The 24,579-nt window shown below is 32.7% G+C and overlaps 1 protein-coding gene across 1 annotated transcript in view; it reads left to right on the top strand.

Moving 5' to 3' along the window:
* LOC126881763 (protein prickle-like) overlaps nt 1-24,579 on the top strand; it is a 425,582-nt gene that overhangs the window by 47,497 nt on the left and 353,506 nt on the right. The window contains exons 2-3 of the mRNA XM_050646240.1: nt 523-730; nt 7,114-7,465. Of these exons, the coding sequence (XP_050502197.1) occupies nt 7,125-7,465 (341 nt within the window). The 5' untranslated portion in view covers nt 523-730; nt 7,114-7,124. The remainder of the gene's footprint in view (nt 1-522; nt 731-7,113; nt 7,466-24,579) is intronic.

Below are 24,579 nucleotides of genomic sequence, written 5' to 3'. Positions count from 1 at the left end.
ATGGTCTTTATTGTCGGTTCTGGTAAGGGTACCGATATGAATTTTTGTGAGAGGAGTTAAAAACATGAACCTAGATCTATTACGGACGTAATGCCTATGCCTATCCCTTTCCTTATATCATGATCTCTTCCTTTGGTTGGATGTAATTTTCTTTTTCATCTTTTTGGAATTTACTCTTTTTCTTTATCCGTATCTTTTTTTCCTTCTTTTCTTACTGGATCAAGATTTACCAAACATTTTGTAGGTTTTTTAAGAAACACATTGTATTTGGTAAAAATGATTTATTTGTTAGTTTACGAAGTATAATCGTTTAAACAGTCAAACTGTTTATAACAAATTCCCATCACTTCTGAGGCAAAAGCAAGTTTGAAATTTGAGTTCTACGGGTCAAAATACATAGGCCACGAAATAGCTTGGCCACCGGACTATTTCGTACCATAGTACAGCGAAAAATCACCTTCCAAGCACCTGTCATATTTAATAAATGATTAATTGTCTAGAATTTATTTCTTCTATTCACAGGTGGTCGCCTGAAAAAGATATACACAACAACTGGGAAACAAGTAAAAAAGTTTATTAAGTTGTTAGGTTGTTCGAAAAGAAGAAGTTTCGTTCGGTGATGTTTACCATAAGAAAATGAGTGAATTGTGGATTTAATGGATTTAAAATTGGCATGGGAAGTGTCACTGGAAATACTGTAAAATAATCATCGGTTTTTGTTGAGTATTAGGTAGTAATGTTTAACTTCCTTGAGAAATAACTGTAGAATGTTCAGTTATGCCGATATTAAAAATTTTTATGCAGAGAGTGGCAAATTGTGTAAACAAAGATTAAATGTCTGGTAATGGGATTTTCTTTCTCCTGCTAATGTCTTAGTTACTTTAAGTGTTTTTTTAGAGTGGCAAGTTTAAACATCCGGAAATACCATACACTCAATACATACATACTAAGATTAATATATTATTATAAAAGTTAATATTAAACTCTTCAGGCTTCCGGGAGCGATTGTCTTCACTTCTTCACAAGGCTGAGCTTTCGATGGCCTCTCTGACGTCATCTTCAGAGCTTCAGTAGTCTCAGTCTCCCGACCCTCGGACACTACCCTGTTCACTGTTTACTGCACTACTGCTGAGTTATGTGCGAGTGAATATGCTCATTTTTCAACAAAATAACCACATTTTTAGACGGTTTTTCGCAAATAACTCAAAAAGTAAGTATTTTGTCGAAAAAAAACGCTCTTAGCAAAATTATAGCCTATAAAAAAGTAAAAAAAATGGTGTACGCCTTAAGTCTCTGGATCTCGTAGAACCAGAGTTATAGCCAATGAAATATATGATTCATATTCACCAAATTTCAAATAGAATATTTCGACGTGAAATATACAAAAAATTTAGCACTTTTTGGGGAAAACCCATAATAACTTTTTTAAATTGTTTAAAAAAAGCTTTATTTCTGTTTTTACAAAAAGTTTCTAGCATTAAATTTAAGCAAGTTACGCTCAAAATAAAGTTGGTCCCTTGTGTTTTGGCAAAAAAAAATCGGGAAGACCACCCCCTAATTAGCAACTTAAATGAAATTAATCGTTACCGCTCCACAAATTATTTTACTTATATTGTGTTTATATAATCTGTAAGTTTCATCGATTCAAAGTGCTTATTTTTGAAAAATTTGATTTCAAAGTAAACTTTTTCAAAATTTTAATTTTGAAAAATATATTTTTTTTCAAAATAACTTAAAAACTGTTAGAGATACCAAAAATGTCGAAAAAACAAAAAAAAAGTCAGCATTGCATTTCTGAATATCATGTATTTTTTTGTTTTTCTGTTAGACAAAAATTGAATAAGATTTGGTGTTTCTAAATTTGCATACATTCGTGATCAGTGACTCGTTCAACCCGTTTTAACTACAGCCCTTTCAATAATAAGGACTTTGAACCGATGAAACTTACAGATCATATAAACAATACATACACGAGTCAAGAAACTTGTGAAGTCGTAACGATTAAGTTCATTTAAGATACTAATTAGGGGGTGATTTTCTCTATTTTTTTACCAAAACAAAAAGGGACTAACTTTATTTTGAGCGTAACTTGTTTACTTTTGATGCTAAAATTTTTTTTAAACACTTTAAATAAGTTGTAATGAGTTTTCCCCGAAATGTGCTTCATTTTTGGTTATTTCACGTTAAAGTATTCCATTTGGAGTTTGACGAATATGAACCTATTTTTCATTAGCTATAACTCTGCTTCTACTAGGTATAGAGACGTGATATATACACCATTTTTTAAAATTTTTTACAGGCTATATTTTCGCTTAGAATGGTTTTTTCGACAAAATACTTACTATTTGAGTTATGTACGAAAAACCGTCTAAAAGCGTGGTTATCTTGTTGAAAAAATGAACATATTCACTGCCAAATAACTCGAAAAGTATTGACTTAGTGAAAAAACTCTATAGAACAAAAGTTACTTAAAATTAGCCAGTTTATCCATTTCCTGATTTACTTTGGACGAATATTTTTTCACCACCAAGAGGGGGTGAAAACCACCCCCAGGGCAAAAGCACATATCGGCACAATATCACTTTTTTTCTTTGACTTGTTAGCTATGTTTATGCCAAATTTCATGTCAATCCAAGCGGTTCTTTAAAATTTAGAGGTTTTGCAATATTTTACCGTTAAAGAACGGACTACTAGTAGGGTAAGTCATTTCTTATAAATCGATACTTCTAGACCTAATTTCCAGTATCTTGTTAAACTCCTTCCTCCCATGCTTTATTAAAGATTATTTCCAAGACTTTTTATTGTTTGCTGCAGTGTTGTGTTGAACCAGGTTCTGATATTCTTCAACTAGTATGTTCTTCGTCTTCCTAGACCTCGTTTTCCAAATATTTTTTCTTGCAGGATGGCTTGTGGGAAGCCATATCTGGATTCACTTCGCATAATATGCCCGAAGTATTTATTATAACTTCGAGATTTGATGGTGGTTAGTACCTCTCGGTTATTCTTCATTCTTGAGGACCTCCTTATTTGCGACTGGGTCAATCCAAGGGATCTTAATTGAATCGGTGAGATCAGAAAGGGCATGCGTCATTTGGTAGACCTTTCTAGAAAATTGAGAAAAACTGTTCCGATCGAGCAAACTTTATTTATTGCAACTAGAATATACCATACAATATACCATAGATATATTGTAGTTGAAATAAATAAGGTTTGCTTGATGGGAACAGTTTTTCTTAATTTTCTAGAAAGGCCTACCAAATGGCGCATGCCCTTTCTGATCTCACCGATTCAATTATTCTATGACTGAGCCACATCTTAAGTGCTTCCAATCTTTTACACATATCTTCGTTCAGGGTACTCGATTCAACACCATAAAAGAGGACAAAGAAGATACAGCATCGCAGATATTTTATTTTTATACCAAGACAGAGGTTGTAACTGTAGAAGAAGACGTCCATCTGGTTAAAGGTGGATCTAGCTTTTTCCATGTGCTGTCTTATCTCCTGGTTGTTGGTCCTCCAGAGTTGTATATTATGTTGTTGAGCATCTTTGCAATTATTACTATTGTACGTTGTCCTTTTGTTTGAGTAGTTCTACTTGTATATAATCGGGACCTGCTGCTTTGCCGTGCTTCAGTTGTATTATTGCAATACTGTCCATTTGTGAGTTCTTTAACTTTCCCATGTACATTGTGACTACCGATCGTAGAGTCTCAATTTCTTCATTTCTTTCCATTGCTTATTTTTCTTTTGCTTCTCTGATTTTCCAGACACTGAAGCCTATTAATTTTGTCGCCAATGCTAAACATTTTTCTTTGTTTATACATGTTTATAAGCCAAATATATCGGTATAACTAGTGTGACCAACTAGCCCGAAAAATCCGGGACATGGCCCGAATTACGAAGTCGTGTCCCGGCGTCCCGGACCAGGCTTCCGGGCCATCCGACTTTCAATGTTTTGGTAAAATTTTATTTTGAAATTTTGGATATTCTTCTAAGAATTCATATCAAACTGAATTGGTAGGACGAAAAAAAGTCGACAATTTCGAGAGTGTAATATAAGATCAATGCTCGGTGTGAGGCTTATAGATAAAAAAAAAACAAATAAATAGATTAGAAACAAAACCAAAGTAAAAGACGCAGGAGAACATGCTGCCAAATTAAAATAGAGCTTCGCAGGACACAATGCCCGACTGAAGGATAAAAGATGGAATCATGAAATACAAAAATGGAGACCGTGGTTAGCAAGAAGAAGCAAAGGAAGGCAACAAATGAGATGGGCTGATGACATAAAGAACTTTGGAGGACACAACTGGAAACACGTGGCGCAAAATAGACAACACTGGATTGATTTGGGGGAGGCCCATGTCCAAAGTTGGATTTCTAAAGGCTGAATAAGAAGAAGAAGAATTTTAATACCACATCCAAAACGCTGCATTTCGTGGTATTTGTTATTATAGTTCTAAAAAACTCAAACTGAAGTTTTTTTCGTTTCTGTAATTATCATTACAACCAATTATTGTGGCTTAACCCCATTAAAAAAATCATTGTCAACATAAAAATGTTTAATAAAAAAAATGACGACATTATGAAATTAAAAAAATGGCCCGATTTTCATTGAAAAGTCCCGGATTTCAGCTATTTTTTTCAGCCGTGTCCCGAATTTGACCAAATAGGAGTTGGTCACACTAGGTATAACGTATAACATTTTTACAATTAAAAGATTAAAATTTTGATATTATTTAGACAAATAGCTACTAAACCAAAAACTGTTTATTTTTGAATAAAGTTTTATTCGAATCTACTGACTTATGGACAGCATGACGTACCTCCTTTGTTCTGCCATCTTCACTGAGTAATCTGCTACATGGCGTTGCAATCCTTCATGTGTTTTAGCCAACTCGAAAATCCATTCCTTTTTGTTTCCATTCCTTTTTGTCTTCAGCAATCTCAATCCAATTCTCCACGCCTACAGCTTCTAAGGTCTTCTGCTATATTATATAGCCACCAGAGTTGAGGTCATTCACGTGATCCTCTTCCAGTTGGGACTTTTTCCCATACCAGCCTTACTATTCTTTCGTCAGAATATCTTCTGAGGTGCCCTGCCCATTGGAGTCTTTTGGACTCTCGTAGATCTCCACAAGAAAAACTTGTTCTCCTTTGTAACTACTTTATTTGTTTTTTACATGTATTCTATTAGTGCAGTCACTGAAGGTTTTCACCTCAGATTTCGTTGAACCTCCATAAATTTTCATGAAAATTGGTGAGTTATTAGAGGATACCTCAAGGAACAAAAGTGACATGATGCCAACTCGCGCTTTTACCCTGGGGATGAAAATTATTTTATTAAAAATAATACCATACGTCCATAGAGGGACAAATTATAAGCAAAATTTGTTATATAAAGTTATTAAAATAAATCAATACTTTTTGAGTTATTAAAGACCAAAGATCTTATTTTTTCGTAAAAAATGCATGTTTTAAATCGGTTTTTCACGTATAAATCAAAAACTATAAGCTTTAACAAAAAAGTTATTATTACTGAAATTGAAGATAATAAAAAATTGAATACATTTCTCACATAAAGAACTAAACTAATGTTAGTTCAAAGTAAGTTATTGGCAATTGAATGTGTATTTTTTTTGACGAGTACTCAAATCTAAGTATTTAAGCTTAAATAACGGGAAAACGATGCAATGTGTAAAATATTCCTGCTAAACATTTGTCAAAGTTCTTCGGAATACCTATCAAATGAGCTTCAGAACAAGGTAATAGCGTCAAAATTAAGCAAGTTATAATGAAAATAAAAGAACCGTTTCGAATCTTTTAGGAAAAAGTGAAAAATTAAACATACGCCATTTCCACAAAAATTAAAATTTATAGTAATCCTAACAAGAACTTCTTTATATTAGCATAAGTAATGTTTTCGATAATTTTGACCGGTTTAGAATGCATATTTTTGAAAAAAAGATATAATTTAAAAAAATCATAATTTTTAAAATTATTGTAATTCTCATATTCTTTTGATAATAACTCCAAAAATACTCAATATATGTAAATAATTATATATAACCAAATTTTAGTTCATTCTGTGCCAAATATTTTACCTCTTTTACTATTTCTACAGGGTAAAAAATAACAGAGATACAAACGTTTAAATCTTAAATTTTGCTGTGGAAACCATGCAACCTGGGTCATTTAACCTTTTATTTTTTAAAAAAGTAAGGGGTTTAGAAGATTGGGTTCAACGTGCTTAAATAGCACTTGGAATTAACTTTCAAACAGTTTTTAGACAAACCTGATATCATAAACACGAACGGAGTTATTAAAAAAAAACAATAACATTTTTTGGAAAAACTTTGGAGCTTAAATTTTAACTCTATCAACATGTTCGGGGGCTCATTTAATAGATATTTTTAAGTACTTTGACAAATGTTTAATAAGTTTATGTTATAAAATGCATCAATTTCCCGTGATTTCAGCTTACTTAGAGTTTTATTACTCGCCGAAAAAAATATACATTCAATTACCTATAACTCATTTTAGTTAACATTAAAAGGTTTTTCTGGTAAGGGATTTATTTCATTTTTTATTAGCTTCAATTTTGATAATAATAACTTTTTTGTAATAACTTACACTTTTTGAGTTATTGATGAAAAATTGGTTAAAAACATGCATTTTTCTCAAGAAAAATTAAAATCTTTGATCTTTAATAACTGAAAAAGTTTTGATTTGTTTTGATAACTTCATATAACAAATTTTGCTTGAAATTTGTCCCTCTATCGAATTATTTTTAATAAAATAATTTTCCCACCGAGAAGGGGTGGCATCCACCCCCAGGGTAAAAGCGTAAGTTGGCACCATGTCACCTTTGTTCCTTGAGATATCCTCTAACCACTCACCAATTTTCATGCAAATCGATGGAGGTTCAACGAAATAGGAGGTAATAGCTCATATCCACCTTCAGTGACTCCACTATATGTTGGTCTTGTCACTGTTTACTTTAGTATAGTTTCATCAGCTTTATTTTTCATATCTTCTAAGATTTTACATTTGAAGAACTAGTATAATTCTGTAGTAGCTTTTTGTCTAACACGTACCATGCTTTCTGTAGTCAAAGTCAAGATGTCAAACAACGCTCTCAAACGCGATAATACAAGTGCGTCAGCAAATGTGTTAATGTGCCGACAATGGTGGAAGGTGTGCTGGATGTACGGTGACCAAGAAAAATATTATAGACAGCTCTACGGTAAAAAAAGTGAACAAGGTGATAAGAGTTCGAAAAAGGGTTTACATTTTCAAAATTTTTACGAAAACGCGCTTGCGGATCAGAAGAACGACGATGACAATACGTTGCCAGTGAATAGTAGTTTTAGTATAGAAGAAACAAGGACGCCTTCACCAAATAGGGATGGAGATCATTCTCCAGGATTTGCCAGTTTGAACATAGCTACAGATATAGATGAGTAAGTCTTACTTTTAATTTTTTAATTTTTATTTATTTATTTGTTTATAAACATAAAGTACCTCGACATCTATGACCGTTGTTACAAGAACAATAACATCAAAAAATATACCGGGTGTAACAAAAAGGTTGGTCATAAATTAAATCACATATTCTGGGACCAAAAATAGTGCGATTAAACCTATGCACAAAAAAAAGTTACAGCCCTTTATAGTCGATGAAATGAAGCATTTTGGCTCGCAATTTTTTCGTCCAGCATGGATTTACTTGAAATTTTCACAGAAGGTAGGGAATAGTCCAAGGATAATTTTCTATATCATGCTGCTGTACGCTAAAACCTTGGGGTATTTGCCACCCCATCTCGGGGGTGGGAATTTTTTATTACATTTTATCCATGGAATTGGGAAACGGATTGCCAAAGCGGACGGTTGTCTAAAAAGCTTTGATAAACAAATCTGGTTTCGTTATCCGAATAACAACTATTTTATTGTGTCCAATAGTGATGAGTGTTATTTAAAGTGTTTGGAGAACTTTTCACGCGAATAAAAGATGTACTTGAACATGCAAAGTCTCCGTTGTCTCATAAGAAACATTTATGTCATTTTCAAGAGTGTTTTTGTTCCGCGCGAGTACTAATTAGTGAAAAAAAACTCGAACTTTGTGTCAAAACATTCTTCGGTTTGGTGTAAGTGTTGACAACAGTATAAAGGTGGGAATCACCGCTCCAAAGTAACGTATTATTTCATTATTATTATTTAAATAAATATTGCAATTTTATAAATATAGAGATTACAAAAGCATTAAAAAGGCCGACGGGGGTTAATTTTCCGCAGGGTTGAACTGAAATTAACCCCTCTCGCGGTTTTTTTTTACATCACATCAAGAAAGATAATAAAAATTAAAAAAATAAGAAAAGTAGAACAATATTTTATTATACCAAAAACTGTTAACTGTAAATAAGAGGTGTTTAGCTTCAAAATTATTGATAATAAAATATATTATTTAATAACGCATAAGAATATGCTTCAGATCTTAACGACTTTAAACCATGAGTCAAAATTATAATACTCAGTATGTACATTATCCACAACAGGACATTACTACAAATCCATCACTAAATTCACTAAACCAATGTGCAGGACCGTACGCGCAAATTCAATATGTACCAATTCAACAGTCCTTATATAATAACACAGCTCAGAGTATTCAAAACGTGCAACCGCATTTAGTTTCACAACCGATGCAGCCTTCTACTAGTGCAGCACAATATTATCCTGTAGTACCTGTTCAATCGCAATCCCAAGCTGAATCTGCACCAGATGATTGGAAACACGTACATAACAAAAAAAGAAATCGAATTGATAGCCCGGAAAAATATATTAGAGCAACAAAACAATCCAAAATAGATGATTACTGGTTAAACTCACCAATATCGACCTCCAACAAATTCTCTGTATTACAAAAAGAACAAAACGATGCAAATCAGGATACAGCTACAGAAGAACAAAACGATGCAAATCAGGATACAACTACAGAAGAAAACCAGAGCCAAAATACAAATACAACTACTAAAACGCCACCAATATTTGTCTACAGTGTTAAAAATATTACTCCGCTTACCAAACTACTACAAACGATTGCAAAAGATGCTTATGTATTAAAAACTCTCGCCAATGACCAAGTAAAAATAATGCCTCAAAATAATGAAGTCTACTCTGTCATAACAAAAGCACTAGAAGACAAAAATACTGAATTTCATACCTACCAACTCAAAGAAGATCGCTCATTCAGAGTTGTACTAAGAAATGTACATCCATCTACAGATATCAACGAAATTAAGGCGGAAATCCAAAGCGTAGGGCACGAAGTCATAAATATCAATAACATTCGTCAATCAGGTACTAAAAAGCCATTACCACTGTTCTACGTTGAACTAAAACAAGCCGAGAATAACAAAGATATATATGAGATCGATTCATTGTTGAACTATAAAGTAATTTTTGAACCTCCACATAAAAAGCGTGTAGTACCTCAGTGCATAAAATGCCAACGCTACGGCCACACCAAAAATTTTTGCTACCTTTCTCCAAGATGTGTTAAATGCGCGGGTAACCACAGATCTGATCAGTGCTCTTACAAAGAAAGAAACAACCAGGTGAAATGCGTGCTGTGTGAAGGAAATCACCCAGCAAACTATCGTGGGTGCTTAGTCCACAAAGAGCTGCAAAAAAGAGCATTTCCACAACTGAGAAGCAAACCAACAAGTCAGCCTGTCCAATCAAACCAACACTTAGTAGTCCCGAATGTAACCTATGCTCAGGTAGCAACCGCTGGTAATCAAATACCATCAAATACAGCTCCCAGTCTTCAACAATCCACTGACATGCTCGAACTTAAAAATATGATCAAACAATTGGTAGAACAAATGAGCACAATGTTAAACCTCTTAACCGCTATCATTGCTAAAAAACCCTAAGATGGAGGCGTTTCTAAAACTAGCTTCATGGAACGCCAATGGCTTATCACAACATACACAGGAAATCAAATACTTTCTACACCTTCATAAAATAGATATACTGCTAGTATCCGAAACTCACTTTACACAAAAAAGTTACCTTAAAATTCCAAACTATACTATATATACTACTAATTATCCAGATGGATCAGCACATGGAGGCTCTGCTATTATAGTTAGAAATACAATAAAACATCATAATGCTGGCGAGTACCAAACAAATCACATTCAAGCGACCAATATTGTGGTTGAAGACTGGGATGGACCACTTACAGTATCTGCGCTGTATTGCCCCCCACGACACTCTATCACAAACGAACAATTTAAAGATTATTTCAATTCACTTGGGAGCCGCTTCATAGCAGCAGGGGACTATAATGCCAAACATACCAGGTGGGGATCAAGACTAATCACTCCGAGAGGTAGAGTTCTCTTAAATATCATAGAGTCAAATAATATGGATTATTCATCAACCGGCGAACCAACATACTGGCCCTCGGACAGAAATAAAATCCCCGATTTGGTCGATTTTGCTGTAGTTAAGAACATCCCTAGGTCTAATATAAAAGCTACATCATGCTACGAATTATCTTCTGATCACTCGCCTATACTATTCACAGTTGGAACCCAGGTACTTATTAAAGAAATATCCCCCTCACTTTATAACAGACGCACACACTGGCCAAAATTCAGATCTATCCTGGAGAACAAGGTGTCTCTAGACATTCCACTAAAAATCAAAGAGGACATTTTTCTTGCTGTGGAACAACTAACTACAAATATCCAATCAGCTGCCTGGCAAGCAACACCAACAATACAAAATAAATGCATAATAAATGACTGCCCACAAGTTGTCAAAGAAAAAATTTCGCTAAAGAGAAGACTGAGGAAAAGATGGCAACAGACCAGAGATCCTGCTGATAAGCGTAGATTCAATAGTGCATCAAGGGAATTAAAAAAGCTCTTCGAAGATCTCAAAAACCAATCACTTCAGTACTACTTGGAAAATTTAGATTCCACTAAAGATACCGATTATTCGCTATGGAAAGCCACGAGAAAACTGAAACAACCCCAGAAACCGTCACCTCCAATTAGAAAATCGGACAGAGAATGGGCTCGTAGTGCACAAGAGAAAGCAAGTTGTTTTGCAGAGTATTTTTCCGAAGTATTTACTCCCAATCAAGTGAATTCACCTGTGGAAGTAGACGTATTCTCATTTCTTCAAAGTCCATATCAAATGAGTTTGCCTATTCCGAAATTTAAGTCGTCCGAAGTCATCTTGGCTATTAATAATTTAAACGATAAAAAATCTCCAGGGTACGATTTGATCAGTGGAAAAGTATTGAAAGAATTACCTATCAAATGCATAAAACTTATAACGTTTATATTCAATGCCATATTAAACTTAGGTTACTTTCCTGATCAATGGAAAGTGTCTCAGATAATAACCATTCTAAAACCGGGGAAACCTCAAGAAGAAACTACATCGTACAGGCCAATCAGCCTCTTGCCAATCACGTCTAAAGTTTTCGAAAAACTATTAGTAAAAAAACTCGAACCCTGGATCAAAAATCTAATTCCAGACCACCAGTTTGGATTTCGATCCCATCACTCAACAATCCAACAAGTTCACAGAGTGGTAAAACATATAAATGCTGATTTTGAGGCCAAAAGGTACTGTTCAGCGGCATTTCTTGACGTTAGGCAGGCATTTGACAAGGTATGGCATGAAGGCCTCCTATACAAGCTAAAAAAGACATTACCGCACAGCTTTTACATTCTTCTTGAGTCATATTTGTCAGGTAGGTGTTACTTTATTAAATACCAAGATGCAATTTCCAAACTCTATTCTATCAAAGCTGGCGTACCACAGGGTAGCGTGCTGGGACCTACCTTGTATCTCTTGTTTACCGCAGATATACCTCCACCTCTTCAGGAACCACTAGAGGAGAGACCACTTACAGAAGAAATGATGCTAGGAACATTTGCCGACGATACTGCAATCCTAGCCTCACACACAGACCCTATTTATGCCTCGCATATCCTTCAAGCGTATCTAGACAGAGTACAAATTTGGTTTTTGGAATGGAAAGTTAAAGTGAATGAAGGAAAATCTATTCAAGTTACATTTACAACACGAAGAGGAACTTGTCCTCCTGTAACTTTAAACAATCACCAATTACCATCAGCCAACGAGGTAAAATATCTTGGTATTCATTTGGACAGAAGTCTCACATGGAGGAAACATATCTGGACCAAGAGAAAGCAACTAGGTCTCCAATTCAGAAATATGTATTGGTTAATGGGCCGTTCATCAAGACTATCTCTGGATAATAAATTGCTGCTCTATAAGGCAATACTTATGCCAATCTGGACATATGGGTTGGAACTATGGGGAACAGCCAGTCACTCCAACATCGAAATCATCCAACGCTTCCAATCAAAAACCCTCAGAACCATCACTAATGCACCTTGGTACATCAACAATAGAATTATTCATCGAGACCTTAAAACTGATACGGTACAAGAAGTCATCACAAAACGTAGCGCTGCTTACATTGCCAAGTTGGAGGATCATGAAAACCAGTTTGCACTTAACCTCCTAGACAATTCCCAAGAACAGCGTAGGTTAAAGAGGTTCAAACCATTGGACTTACCATTTAGAGTAAACTTTTAAACTAATGAGTTAGTAGTTATGAAATGTAATTATTTTGTACAGAACTTTATAAAAATTGTACTTTGATTTTGCCAGTGGGTAAAATCTTGCTTGTTCTTAGTCAATGTAATTACTTTTGTTTATTGTTGACACTCAACAGATTGCAAAATAAACTTAAATATAAAAAAAAAAAAAAAAAATTTTATCCATGTAAATCGATGTAAAAAGTGATTTTAAGAAAAAAATATTTTTTTCATTTTCTTCGTAAAACTAATATTTTTCGAGTTATTCGTGGTTGAAAGTAACAGTTTTTCGACGGAAAAATCGACTTTTTTTAGAGGGTTTTTGAGAATAACTCGAAAAATATGCATTTAATGAAAAAAAAACTATAGATATCAAAATTGTATCTTTTAGTAATACAAACGAAACTGTTGTTCTATAATATTTTTATGACCAATACAAACCGAGATACGGCATGTTAAAGGTTAGCTTTTTTCTTCAAATGCATAATTTGAAATAATCAAAGCCAAATAACGGGAAAACTTTGCATTTTTTCAGGAAAACTTACATTATGTTTTTTCAAGCATACTATAAGATCTTTCAAAAAAAAATAATAAAAAGTTTCTAGCATAAAAATTGAGCAACTTATGATCAAAAAATGTCGGGACCTATTTTTCTCTACGAAAAAAAAAACAGTGAAAACAACCCCCTAAATACCCTTGTAACTAAAAATTGGTCTTTACCTTTCTGTAATTCCTTTTATATTTATATTATCAATACACCCACGAAGTTTGACCTATCTAAAAGGTCTAATTTTAGAAAAATTGGAGTATAAAGGAAAATTGATTTTTTGCAATTTTGCATTTTTTATCATTTTCTTCAAAATATCTCCGAAAATACTGGAGATACGAAAAAAACGATAGACTACTAAATTGTAGCTTTCTTAATAGCTAAAATTTTATGCATAGATTTTCATTACAGTGAATAATTAGCGAGATACAGCTGTTTAAAATATCTATTTACGAGCAAACATCCCCTTATTCGAGCCTTTTAACCCACCTCAATTAAAAATTAAGGAATCTTACGAAATTTAATTTACACAGTCTTATTACTCTTCAAAAATTCTACAAAACTATTATTGAAAAAACTTTTTATCGCCAAAAATGAAGGAGCTATGTTTATAAAACTATTTTTTTTTTTTCGAAAAATTCGAATAGTCCCTTTATAGAGCATTTTCAATGTACCTATATAATACCACAGAGCCGGTTCGTATACTGGATGACTAAAAAACTATTTATATGTGTATTTTTATATATTTGTAAATTCGTAATTTTGTGTAAATAAATGTTTTCGTAATTCTTTAATTCTACTTTTTTTCTGTATAGATCTATTAAATTGTCTACTTATAAAAATTTTAATGTTATTAAGTGTGGTTTTTAAAAGTTGAAATATTATGATATTATATCCTAAAGCATAAAACAATCATTATTTAACCAAGCAAAACCAAATTTGACGTATATTAAAGTTTACAATGTTTTTATATAATTTTTGACAATAAGGGTAGTTTACACCCCTAAAAATAATCAACGCTCTTGAGCATGATATATAATATGAAGTACAGGATAAGATGATCCTAACCCCAAATTTTTATGTAAATTGATGCAAGCCGAAATTATTCTTTTAGGATAAGTAAACTTTTCATATATAGCTCCAACAAGGGTGGTTTTAAGGGTTGAAATATTGTGATATTATATCTTAAAGCACAAAACAATCATTATGTAACTAATACGAAGCAAATGTTGGCAATATTAAAGTTTAAAATGTTATTTTATAATTTTTTACAATTAGGGGCGGTTTTCAACCTTAAAAAACCAAAAGCGTACAATGGCTCAATATAGAAAATGAACTAGAGGGTGAACTGAGCCTAATCCCAAATTTTTGTACAAATCGATGCTGGACGAAAAAATTGCGAGGTTTTGCCATTTTCCAGCTTCATTTCCTCGACTATTAAAGTTACAAAATGAAAATCAATTTTTTCCAACATATGTCCTGTCATAAGAATGTCACATGTTCATTTTCAACAAATAATCTCTAATAGTTTTCGATATATTGGAAAAAATCGCTTTTCATTTTGTAACTTCAAAGGGCTGTAACTTTTTTTATGTGCACATTTGTACTAAGGTAAGATAATTTCTACTAATCGAACTATTTTTGGCCCAGAATATACACTAAGCGCCAAAATTAACGCACCACCTTAAACATGGGACATTTTTAATGTCTCATATTTTCTAAACCTGTTGTCCGATTTTAGTGATTTTTTTTTAATATGTTATAGATTTGTTCTTCAAGAATATCGATTTAATAATATTGTTGCTAAACAGATAAGTGTCATTGTATACCGGGTGTAACAATGATAGTGTGTTGTTTCCTCAAAGTTTGGAACACCCTGTGAAATATTCTAGTGTATATAAAATATTGAAATTAAAACTCAACTGTAGCGTTAGGCTTTCTTAACATTTCGCTTTTTGATTTATTTGATTATGTTGGATAATAAAAAAGTTAGATACTTTAACAACTAGCAACGTTCTTCATCAATACAGGGTGTTTCTAAATAAGTGCGACAAACTTAAAGGGGTAATTCTGCATGAAAAAATAATGACCGTTTACTTTATAAACATGAGTCCGCAAATTCTTCGTTTCCGAGATACGGGATGTTGAATTTTTTCTTACAAACTGACGATTTATTTATTGCTCTAAAACCGGTTGAGATATGCAAATGAAATTTAGTAGTATTTAAGAGGTACTTATTGCGCATTTTTTGACGTACAACTAAGAATTTTATATTCACCATTGGCGTGCATACGGGTCATACTACCCGATCATTTTATGCACGCCAATGGTGAATATAAAATTCTTAATTGTATGCCAAAAAATACCCAATAACTACCTCTTAAAACCTACCAAATTTCATTTGCAAATCTCAATCGGTTTTAGAGCAATAAAATGCCATATGAGAGAGACTGGGCCAATGGACTGGAGAGAGATTTGAACCAATGGGTGGTCACTGAATTTTCCGCGCAATATTTCCCATTTTAAAACCTTTTTATATACTTGGCTTGGTTGGTGTCACGGACTCCGCAAATTTTGTAATCCATTTTAAAAATAGTTCTAGGCTACCTAGACACCTGTAATTTTCAGGATAGCTTAGAACTAACTAACAATGCAATATTTAACTTTTATTATACAGGGTGATAGATAATTAGTGAGGTCTCCGTAGATCCGTTATAGTAATGTATAGCGATAAAACTTAAAAACAAAAATTGTAGCGAACTTTGAGCTTCACATTACAAAATTAGTTAGAATGTTACAGGGTGTTCGATAACATAGTGGCAGACCAAACTTATGTTTTTTAAATAGACCACCTTGTATTTTATTTTATATTCGAAATCTTCGAAACTTTTCGATTACCAAAATATAAATGTTTGGTATGTTATACGGGGTATTTACAAAGTTATAACCAATTTTATATGAAAATCGTAACAAGTTTAACTACCTGTATAAATAAAAGCAAGCACAAGGGAAATGGTTTATTGAGGTCATATTTTTTTATTTATTGTCAAAATTTTCGTAAATGGTTGTTTTGCTCATTTTCTTTATATTGAATACAGGGTGAGTCAAAACGCAAGTACATTATTTTCTCGGTAATTTTAAATAGACCACCCTGTATTTTACATCATTATCGAAAAGTACCATTACCATACTATAATTTTTGTATAACATTCCCTATGTGTAAATTTATTAGTTTTCGAGATATTTTCATTTTTTAGAGCAAAATTATTAATAATTACGGGTCATAATCTTTCCAAATTTTAAGTAAGCTATGACTGAATAATTGTCTAAAACTTACAATAATTTACGATTACTGATTATCAATCTGTAATCAAAGTTGGCTACAATTTTTGTTATTAACTTTTATTACTATCTATTACTACCAATCACACTTTATGGATAAATCGATTTTTTATAATTTCAAACTATTTTAAAAATGTGACTAATGCAATGATATTTTAAAGTACGTTAATAAATCGATATCTACAAACTGATGGTGCCTCCGTGGCATTAGACTGCAGATCGAGAGGTCCCCAGTTGGAACTTAATTGTTTTAATAAATAATTAAAAGTTTATATACTTAAAATTATATATACCATTTTAAACAACCGTGGTATTATAAAAAATACTATCTTTTACTAGTGTAATTTTTGGAATCATAATTATAAATAACAGTTAATACACCTACGAAAAATTCATATTTTATAAGTTAGTTATTCTTTCCAAAGATGTTGTGTCCTATATACGAGTACAATAACAAAACCGTGATATTATAAAAAGTACTTTTTTATTAGAGTGTAATTTTTGGAATTTTAAGCATTTTATCGTTAAATCGTTTATCGCTAAATTATTTTATATTCTTTCCTATAAATAATAAAAAGGTTTTATTATAAAAAAGTTCTTTTTTATAAAAGTGTAATTATTTACATCATTTTTCTCGCAAATTAGTTCTAACATCGATATAAAGCATACATAAAATTTTTAAAAATGTTTTCTTTAAGGTGTGTTCCGGAAAAGCAGTTTTAATTTAATATAATTATCGATAAATAAGGTTTCAAATACAGTGAATAAAAATTATAAGTTTTTGGAATGTGTCCTCTTCAATTTGCGAAATCCTTCTTCTAATGCATTATTCTTTCTACTATGAAAATCTATCCACGAGAAACTTCTTGCCTTATTTCAATGGCTGTCACACGTGATTGATATATTACTTCATTTTCCCATTTGTCCGCCTTTTCCGTGTTTTGTAGCTTGAAGTGTGTCGTCCGACTGAATGTCTTATTTCGAAATGATATCGTTTAGGTGGCATCGTTTATCTTCTGAATATGATGAGCTGATCCAAGCGATGTCTGAATACAAGATTTTACTGAAACTCCTGAAACTAGGGATATGTTTATAGTCTAGTAGATTTCATCTCTAAAAACGAGACGATCACGCTAAATTTTGCTGAGAATGTCAATTTTAGGTCCTCAAAAAATTATACAAAAAACTTTGCCACTCCTACCACGGGTTTTCCCTAAAATCACCCTCGTAGGAGGAAAACAGAAAACGAAAAAATGTTTCAAATAAGAAATATAGCGGAAATAATTGTGGACAAAAATTTGTATTATCAATTTTTGTAATCAAATTTTTTTGTAAAATTTGTATTATCAATTTTTGTGTAGAATGAACCGTTCTCACAGAAACAACGCTTACAGCGACCGGCGATTTTGAATGTCAGTTACGCGTGCGAAATAGTTTTTTAATAGAATGTATATCAACTCGATGGTAAAAATTCTGTATCTGTTGAGCAGAGTGTCCTATCGTCAAAAATCAAAATGCGTTTTGAACTTGAAGAGTACAGATTTTGCCTTAAATTGAGTCATTTTCTATAAAGCTGTTAAATAAATAAACATTGCGCCATAATGAGATCAATAAAATGTATTTAAGAGAAATATGAAGTTCCAGATCTAAACAATAAATCTAAAAATTCTCGTGAAACCACTTTCTGGTAACATCCTTAATATCTGCCTTTTAAGGGACTCTACAATATAGAGCCACACTCCGGCTAATCGTCTAGGAAAAATTCCAATGAAAGTTGATTCCGTGTACTCAAAATATGAGTGTACTCAGAAATTTATCTAATTTATCTAGATCTTAAAAATATCTCATAAGGGCGAATTTTAAAACGTATCGACATATTATCCCAGATAGACAGGTGGGTAGACCACTATTTGACAAATCCCACACCTCGAGGTCAACCTCAAGAATTCTGGGGGAGGTAAAATTTCACTGAGTAAAAGTAGAACAAACAACAGAAGAATCAAAAAGCCTACCTCTTTACAAGTAGTAGCATATAACGCCAGATGCCTCTTATCACAAGAAAGATTTACAGAAATATAAAGTGAAATATCAAACATTAACTGAGACATAATACGAGTAAGTGAAGTCAGAGTAAAGAAAAAAAAATTATTACTCGTACAGGCCAACTGGCCAGTTGGTCTGTGTCACTCGTAGCTAGAAAGTCGCTAAATTTTTCGAGCAGGGACATCTGCGTTCCCTTAAAGGTAATCCAATAGCATCGACCTAGTGTCGTTTCAATTTTATAACTTTAATATCATAAATCATAATCATGTAGCACTAAGGTTTTAATAACCATAAAGTGGGCTAGTTTCCACTGTAGGTAGAATGTTTCACTGATGATGGTCTGGCTAGACTGAAAACGTTCTGGAGATTTTGTTAATCATCCATTTGGATGATTAAGTTTTTTACATAAAAAATATACTGTTATACACAAGAAGTCTTTACTTCTTTGTAAATATACAGTATGCGGCAAAATAAACAGTACTGAAATGATAATTAAAATGTTTATGATTATTTATACATATTATTTATACATGTATACAGGGTGTAACAAAAATACAGGTCATAAATTTAACCACATATTCTGGAACCAGAAATAGTTCGATTGAATCTAACTTAACTTATTACAAATGTGCACATAAAAAAAGTTACAGCCCTTTGAAGTTACAAAATGAAAATCGATTTTTTCCAATATATCGAAAACTATTAGAGATTTTTTATTGAAAATGGACATGTGGCATTCTTATGCCAGTAGTATCTAAGAAAAAATTATAGTGAAATTTGGACACCCCATAAAATTTTTATGGGGGTTTTGTTCCTTTACACCCCCTGAAACTTTTGTGTACGTTCCAATTTAATTATGATTGTAGTATCATTACTTAAACCCAATGTTTTAAAAACTTTTTTCCATCTTAGTACTTTTTCGAAAAATCAGTTTTTATCGAGATATTTTGAATATTTGTCAAATCCACCACATATTTGTATATGGTTAAGTACGATTATATATATAGACTTTGTAATAATATGAAAATTTATTTATGATTTACATTTTTAGGTATATTTTGAACCATGTTAAAAAAGAAGCCAAATCTCGATAAAGTATGCCTTATCGAAAAAATACAAAGAGGTAAAAAAGTTTTAAAAATACTGTGTTTAATGGTACCGCAGTAATAGTTTACTTGGAACGTACACAAATATTTGGGAGGTTTAAAGGAACAAAACCCCCATAAATTTTTTATGTAAACATATAACCTTTTAAACAACCTTTTAAAAACTATGTACTTTGCCTTAGTAGAATCTAGATTATGCTATGGGATTCTTGGGTGGGGCGGGGCGTATGGCAATCATTTGGAACAACTAAATGTCGTCCAAAGAAAAATTTTAAAATCAATTTATCGCAAACCCAAGCTTTACTCCACTGAATTATTATACAAGGAAACTAATATTTTTGATATTAGGCAGCTTTATTTTAAAGCGGTTACTGTATATCAATATAAAAATAAACAAACACTACAGTTTCCCTTGCATGAATACTCCACCAGAAACAGGAATAAAGCGATACCCCCTAAAAGTGAAAAAACAATTGGACAGCGTTGTTTCACTTACCTAGGACCTAGGTCCTTTAACGTTTTACCCATAAATGTTCAGAATGTCAAGAACATAAAACAATTTAAAAATAAATTAAAGAAATATATTATAGATACGCCTCTTTCAGTAATACATGAATTAATTGAAGTTAGAAAATAAAACAAGTGTTTGAATATTGGACTCATAGTTGTTGTACTTAATTGTGTTTTTTTTTCTCATTTGTTGCTGTTATTTTTTGATAAATACATCGTAGGGATGCTGTATTTTTAAATTTTTTCCAGATTTTGAAATATAATTATTTTCTTTAATTATTTAAGTATTCAAAAAACAATGTAATGCTCTTTGCTTTTTCTTTGTTCTCTTATTATTAAGTAATAGATATTATATTATTGTATTGCCTGTGAAAAGATAGTGTGTACCTACTCAGGATATTTTTGTTACATAATGAACCAAATTGACCACTGCACAAGCATTCTGCTTCAAGTGGTATTTTTGTGTTTATTTATAGGGAATTATAATGATTTTAATGTATTACCATTGTATGTATTGTATCTTTTCTCTGAATAAACATTATTTATTTATTTATTTTTTATATTAAAAAAGAAGCTCCAACTCGGTAAAAACTGCCTTATCGAAAAAATAATAAGAGGCAAAAAAGTTTTAAAAATATCTAATTTAACTAATGGTACCACAATAATAATTTAATTGGAACGCACATAAAAGTATAAGGGAACAAAACCCCCATAAAATTCTTTTATGGGGTGCACAAATTTCACTATAATTTCTTTTTAAATTGTTTATGTCATAGGAATGCCGCATGTCCCTTTTCATTAAAAAATATCTAATGGTTTTCGATATATCGGAAAAAATTGATTTTCATTTTGTAACTTCAAAGGGCTGTAACTTTTTTTGTGTGCATATTTCTACTAAGGTAAGTTAGGTTCAATCGAACTATTTTTGGTCCCAGAATATGTGATTTAATTTATGACCTGTATTTTTGTTACACCCTGTATATCTAATATAAATGATATAGCGTTGCTAACATTATTCACGACGACCCATGTTCGCGATAAAACATATGTTAAAGATTCCCTCTGGCCAGTGGCAGATTTACGGGGAGAGAAAATGAGGAAATTTCCCGCACTAACACGGTCCAAAATTAAAGAAAAAAAATTGTTCAAACATAAAAATATATTAGCTGACATGAAACCGAAACCACAGAAAGGCAAATTCAACCCAATAAACAAGCTAGTTAGGAAGATTAAGGGAACTTAATGCCTATAAGTTATCATTTATGTCTTTTATGCAATCTGAGTTTATCTTTTTTATGTCTATTGGTTGGTTTTTTATTGGAACTTCCCCCCTAAGGCAAATTTCCTCTCCCAAGGAAAATTTCTATATCCGCTACTGCCTTTGGCACGAAAAACCTTTAATTCTAGTCCGCAATTCCGAAATGGCCGACAGTGGATCTGTCTGACTCCTTCATCATTCCCCATATGTACGCACCTGGTGACGTTAGTTCTGGTGAGTGACAACTCCCAAAATGATTGCGCAATATTCGAAGAGACTCCCTGGCAATGTGACAGAGGTTGTCCCGTCCTGCTGATACCATTGCTGATTTTAAGCTTGGACCGTTTTCGTGACCTTTCCGTATGACAGAAAATAGTTCTACACCATAAAATTTTTTTCTGCAACTGAACCATTCTGAAGGACGTAACATTATAACGTTATAACGACATTCGGAAAGCACTCAGTACGTTTCGGCGCCTGACACATACAAATTTGAGGCATACGAATTTCAGTACTGTTTATTTTACCGCATACGCATACCGTATATTGTCCATTTTAGTAACGCTTAAATAAACAATATAATGTTTGATGAATTAGTAAAATATGTGACAAGCATTTTATTATAAACATTCACATACCTATTCGTTTCTCTCGGACCTGACGCATTCAATAACAAAACAGATTTTTCCACATCATTGTCTACACCGCGACCGATCAGTTGTTCGTAGCTACATAGGAAGAAGCTTTGATTTATTTCCGACATTTATTATAAGAGATAAGATGTTGCCTAGAATTCAATCACGTAGATCTATGACGCATCAGGACGCCAATCTAGCCAGTCAAGCACGACGCCCGATCGTTCTCAGGAAACGAAGAAATATTACGAATGTTACAGGTGATTTAAAAAGGAGTAATGGCCGTGGCTTAATCAAGAATTTGAACGATTATGCTGCGGACTTATGAGAAATGTCAGGTATTTTGAAAGGTACATTTCAATACAGTCCAGAGAAAAGTGCTAAAAGTTTTATATTATTTAAAAAAAACTCATACAGAAGTAAAATCTTCAAATTGTATTCTGGTATAAAATCGTTTATTAAAAACTATCTAAAATGTCATCCAAATGGATTGCAAAACGTTTTCGTTCTGATTCAGAACATCTTCAGTGCATTTTGCTGAGGAGTTTGAAACTAGCACACTATTTAAAGTGGTAACACCATAATAAAAAAGCGGTGGTAGCTGATCGGTAGAGCATTCGCCTAGGGATCGAGAGGTCCCCTGTTTGAATCTTGACAAAGTCATACCCTTCTATTTGTGGATTCACAGAAGGAAGATCGACAATAGATGCTATACACACAATAAAACAAATAATGGAAAAAGCAAATGAATACAGACTAGAATTAGAAATGTTATTCATCGACTTCAAACAGGCATTTGATTCTATTAAGAGAAAAGAACTAATGATTGCCCTGGAAAAAATAAAAATCCCACATAAACTCAGAAAATTAATAAATATGACAATGAGAACTACCAAAATTAGCATAAAGACACAAAGAGGCGAGACATATGAATTCATTATAAATAAAGGAGTGAAACAAGGAGATGCCTTATCCACGACACTGTTCAATCTAGCTTTAGAATATGTACTACGAAATATAAACAAAGGGAACCTAAGAACAAGAGGTGGACAAATAATCGCCTACGCAGACGACATTGTTATTATTGCAAAGAATAGAAACATAATGAAAGAAATGCTAGAAGAAATAAAAGATTAAATGAAGAAAAGACAAAAATATTAAGACTAGGAAAGACAGCAATAAAAGGAAAAACCAAAATAGGAAATTCAGAGTTTGACGATGTAGAAAATTTTAAATACCTGGGAGTGACAATAAGCAAAACGGGTGAAAGAATACCAGAAATAAAGGAAAAAATATTAGCAGTGAATAAAGCATATTTTGAAAAAAAAAACAATACTTTAAAGCAAAATACTGACTATTAAAACCAAGATGAGAATGTATAACACCATAATTAGACCAATATTATTATACGCAGCAGAAACAATGACGATGACTAAAAAAGATGCAGAAAACTAAAGAATAGTGGAGAGAAAGATCATGAGAACCATACTGGGACCAATCAGAACAGAGGAAAATTAATATAGAAGCCGAACCAATGCAGAGATCAGGAAAGTACTGAAAGAAGATATCGTGACCAAAATAAAGCAATGCAGAGTTAGATGGTTAGGTCACATCTGGCGCACAGGAGATGAAGCAGTGACATATGCTATGATCGAATGGAATCCAGTAGGAAGAAAGAAAAGAGGAAGACCAAGATCAAAATGGTTGCAAGAATTTGAAGAAGACTTAAAAAACGCAGGAGTCACAGAATGGCGGAGAAAAACTAGAGATAGGAAAAAATGAAGAGAAATCGTTAAGAAGATAACATAAGCAAAAGGGACTGATCCTCCCAAGAAATTGGAAGAAAGCTTTCGCGACTTAGCCCCATATCGGGGTGTACAGTCCCCATAATATATGGTTTACATATTATCTATTAATATAATATGGTGACTACAAGTCGATGTTGTTAGATTTAATATAATACATGCTCAAAGGGCAACATGCTTCCCTGCTCGAAAATGCTAGGTACTTGCCAGTTCAATGGGTAGGTTGGTCTGTGCCCAACCAATGTGGAGCATATTAGGTATTTTGTTTTGTTTTCTTCGTAAATTCTTCCTTTAACCTGTTTAGGTTTCTGCTAATTAATGCTATGTCGTCAGCATACGCCACAAGTTGCGACGTCGATGTTATAATCGTACCTTTTATTTCTGTAGCTCTTATTATTCCTTCTATAGCGACATTAAAAATAGTGACGTTGATAGAGAGTCGCCTACCAGTTTGTCGTGGGTGATCCGATAGTGTAAGTCGATAAAACATATATAAAGTTACGCCGGTTTTTCTATATCCCTACATCTTTGAACCATCATCACCTGCAAATTGAATAAGGCTTTTCTGGTTCCAAGGTTATTTCTGAAACCAAACTGTGTTTCGCTTAGTTTTACTTCTATTTTGTAGTAAATTCTCAAGTGCAGTATTTTTAGGAAAATTTTCAATACATGACT

The sequence above is a fragment of the Diabrotica virgifera genome, chromosome 3, assembly GCF_917563875.1.
Source record: "Diabrotica virgifera virgifera chromosome 3, PGI_DIABVI_V3a".
NCBI lineage: Eukaryota > Metazoa > Arthropoda > Insecta > Coleoptera > Chrysomelidae > Diabrotica > Diabrotica virgifera.
This window is presented reverse-complemented; position numbering and strand designations above follow the sequence as displayed.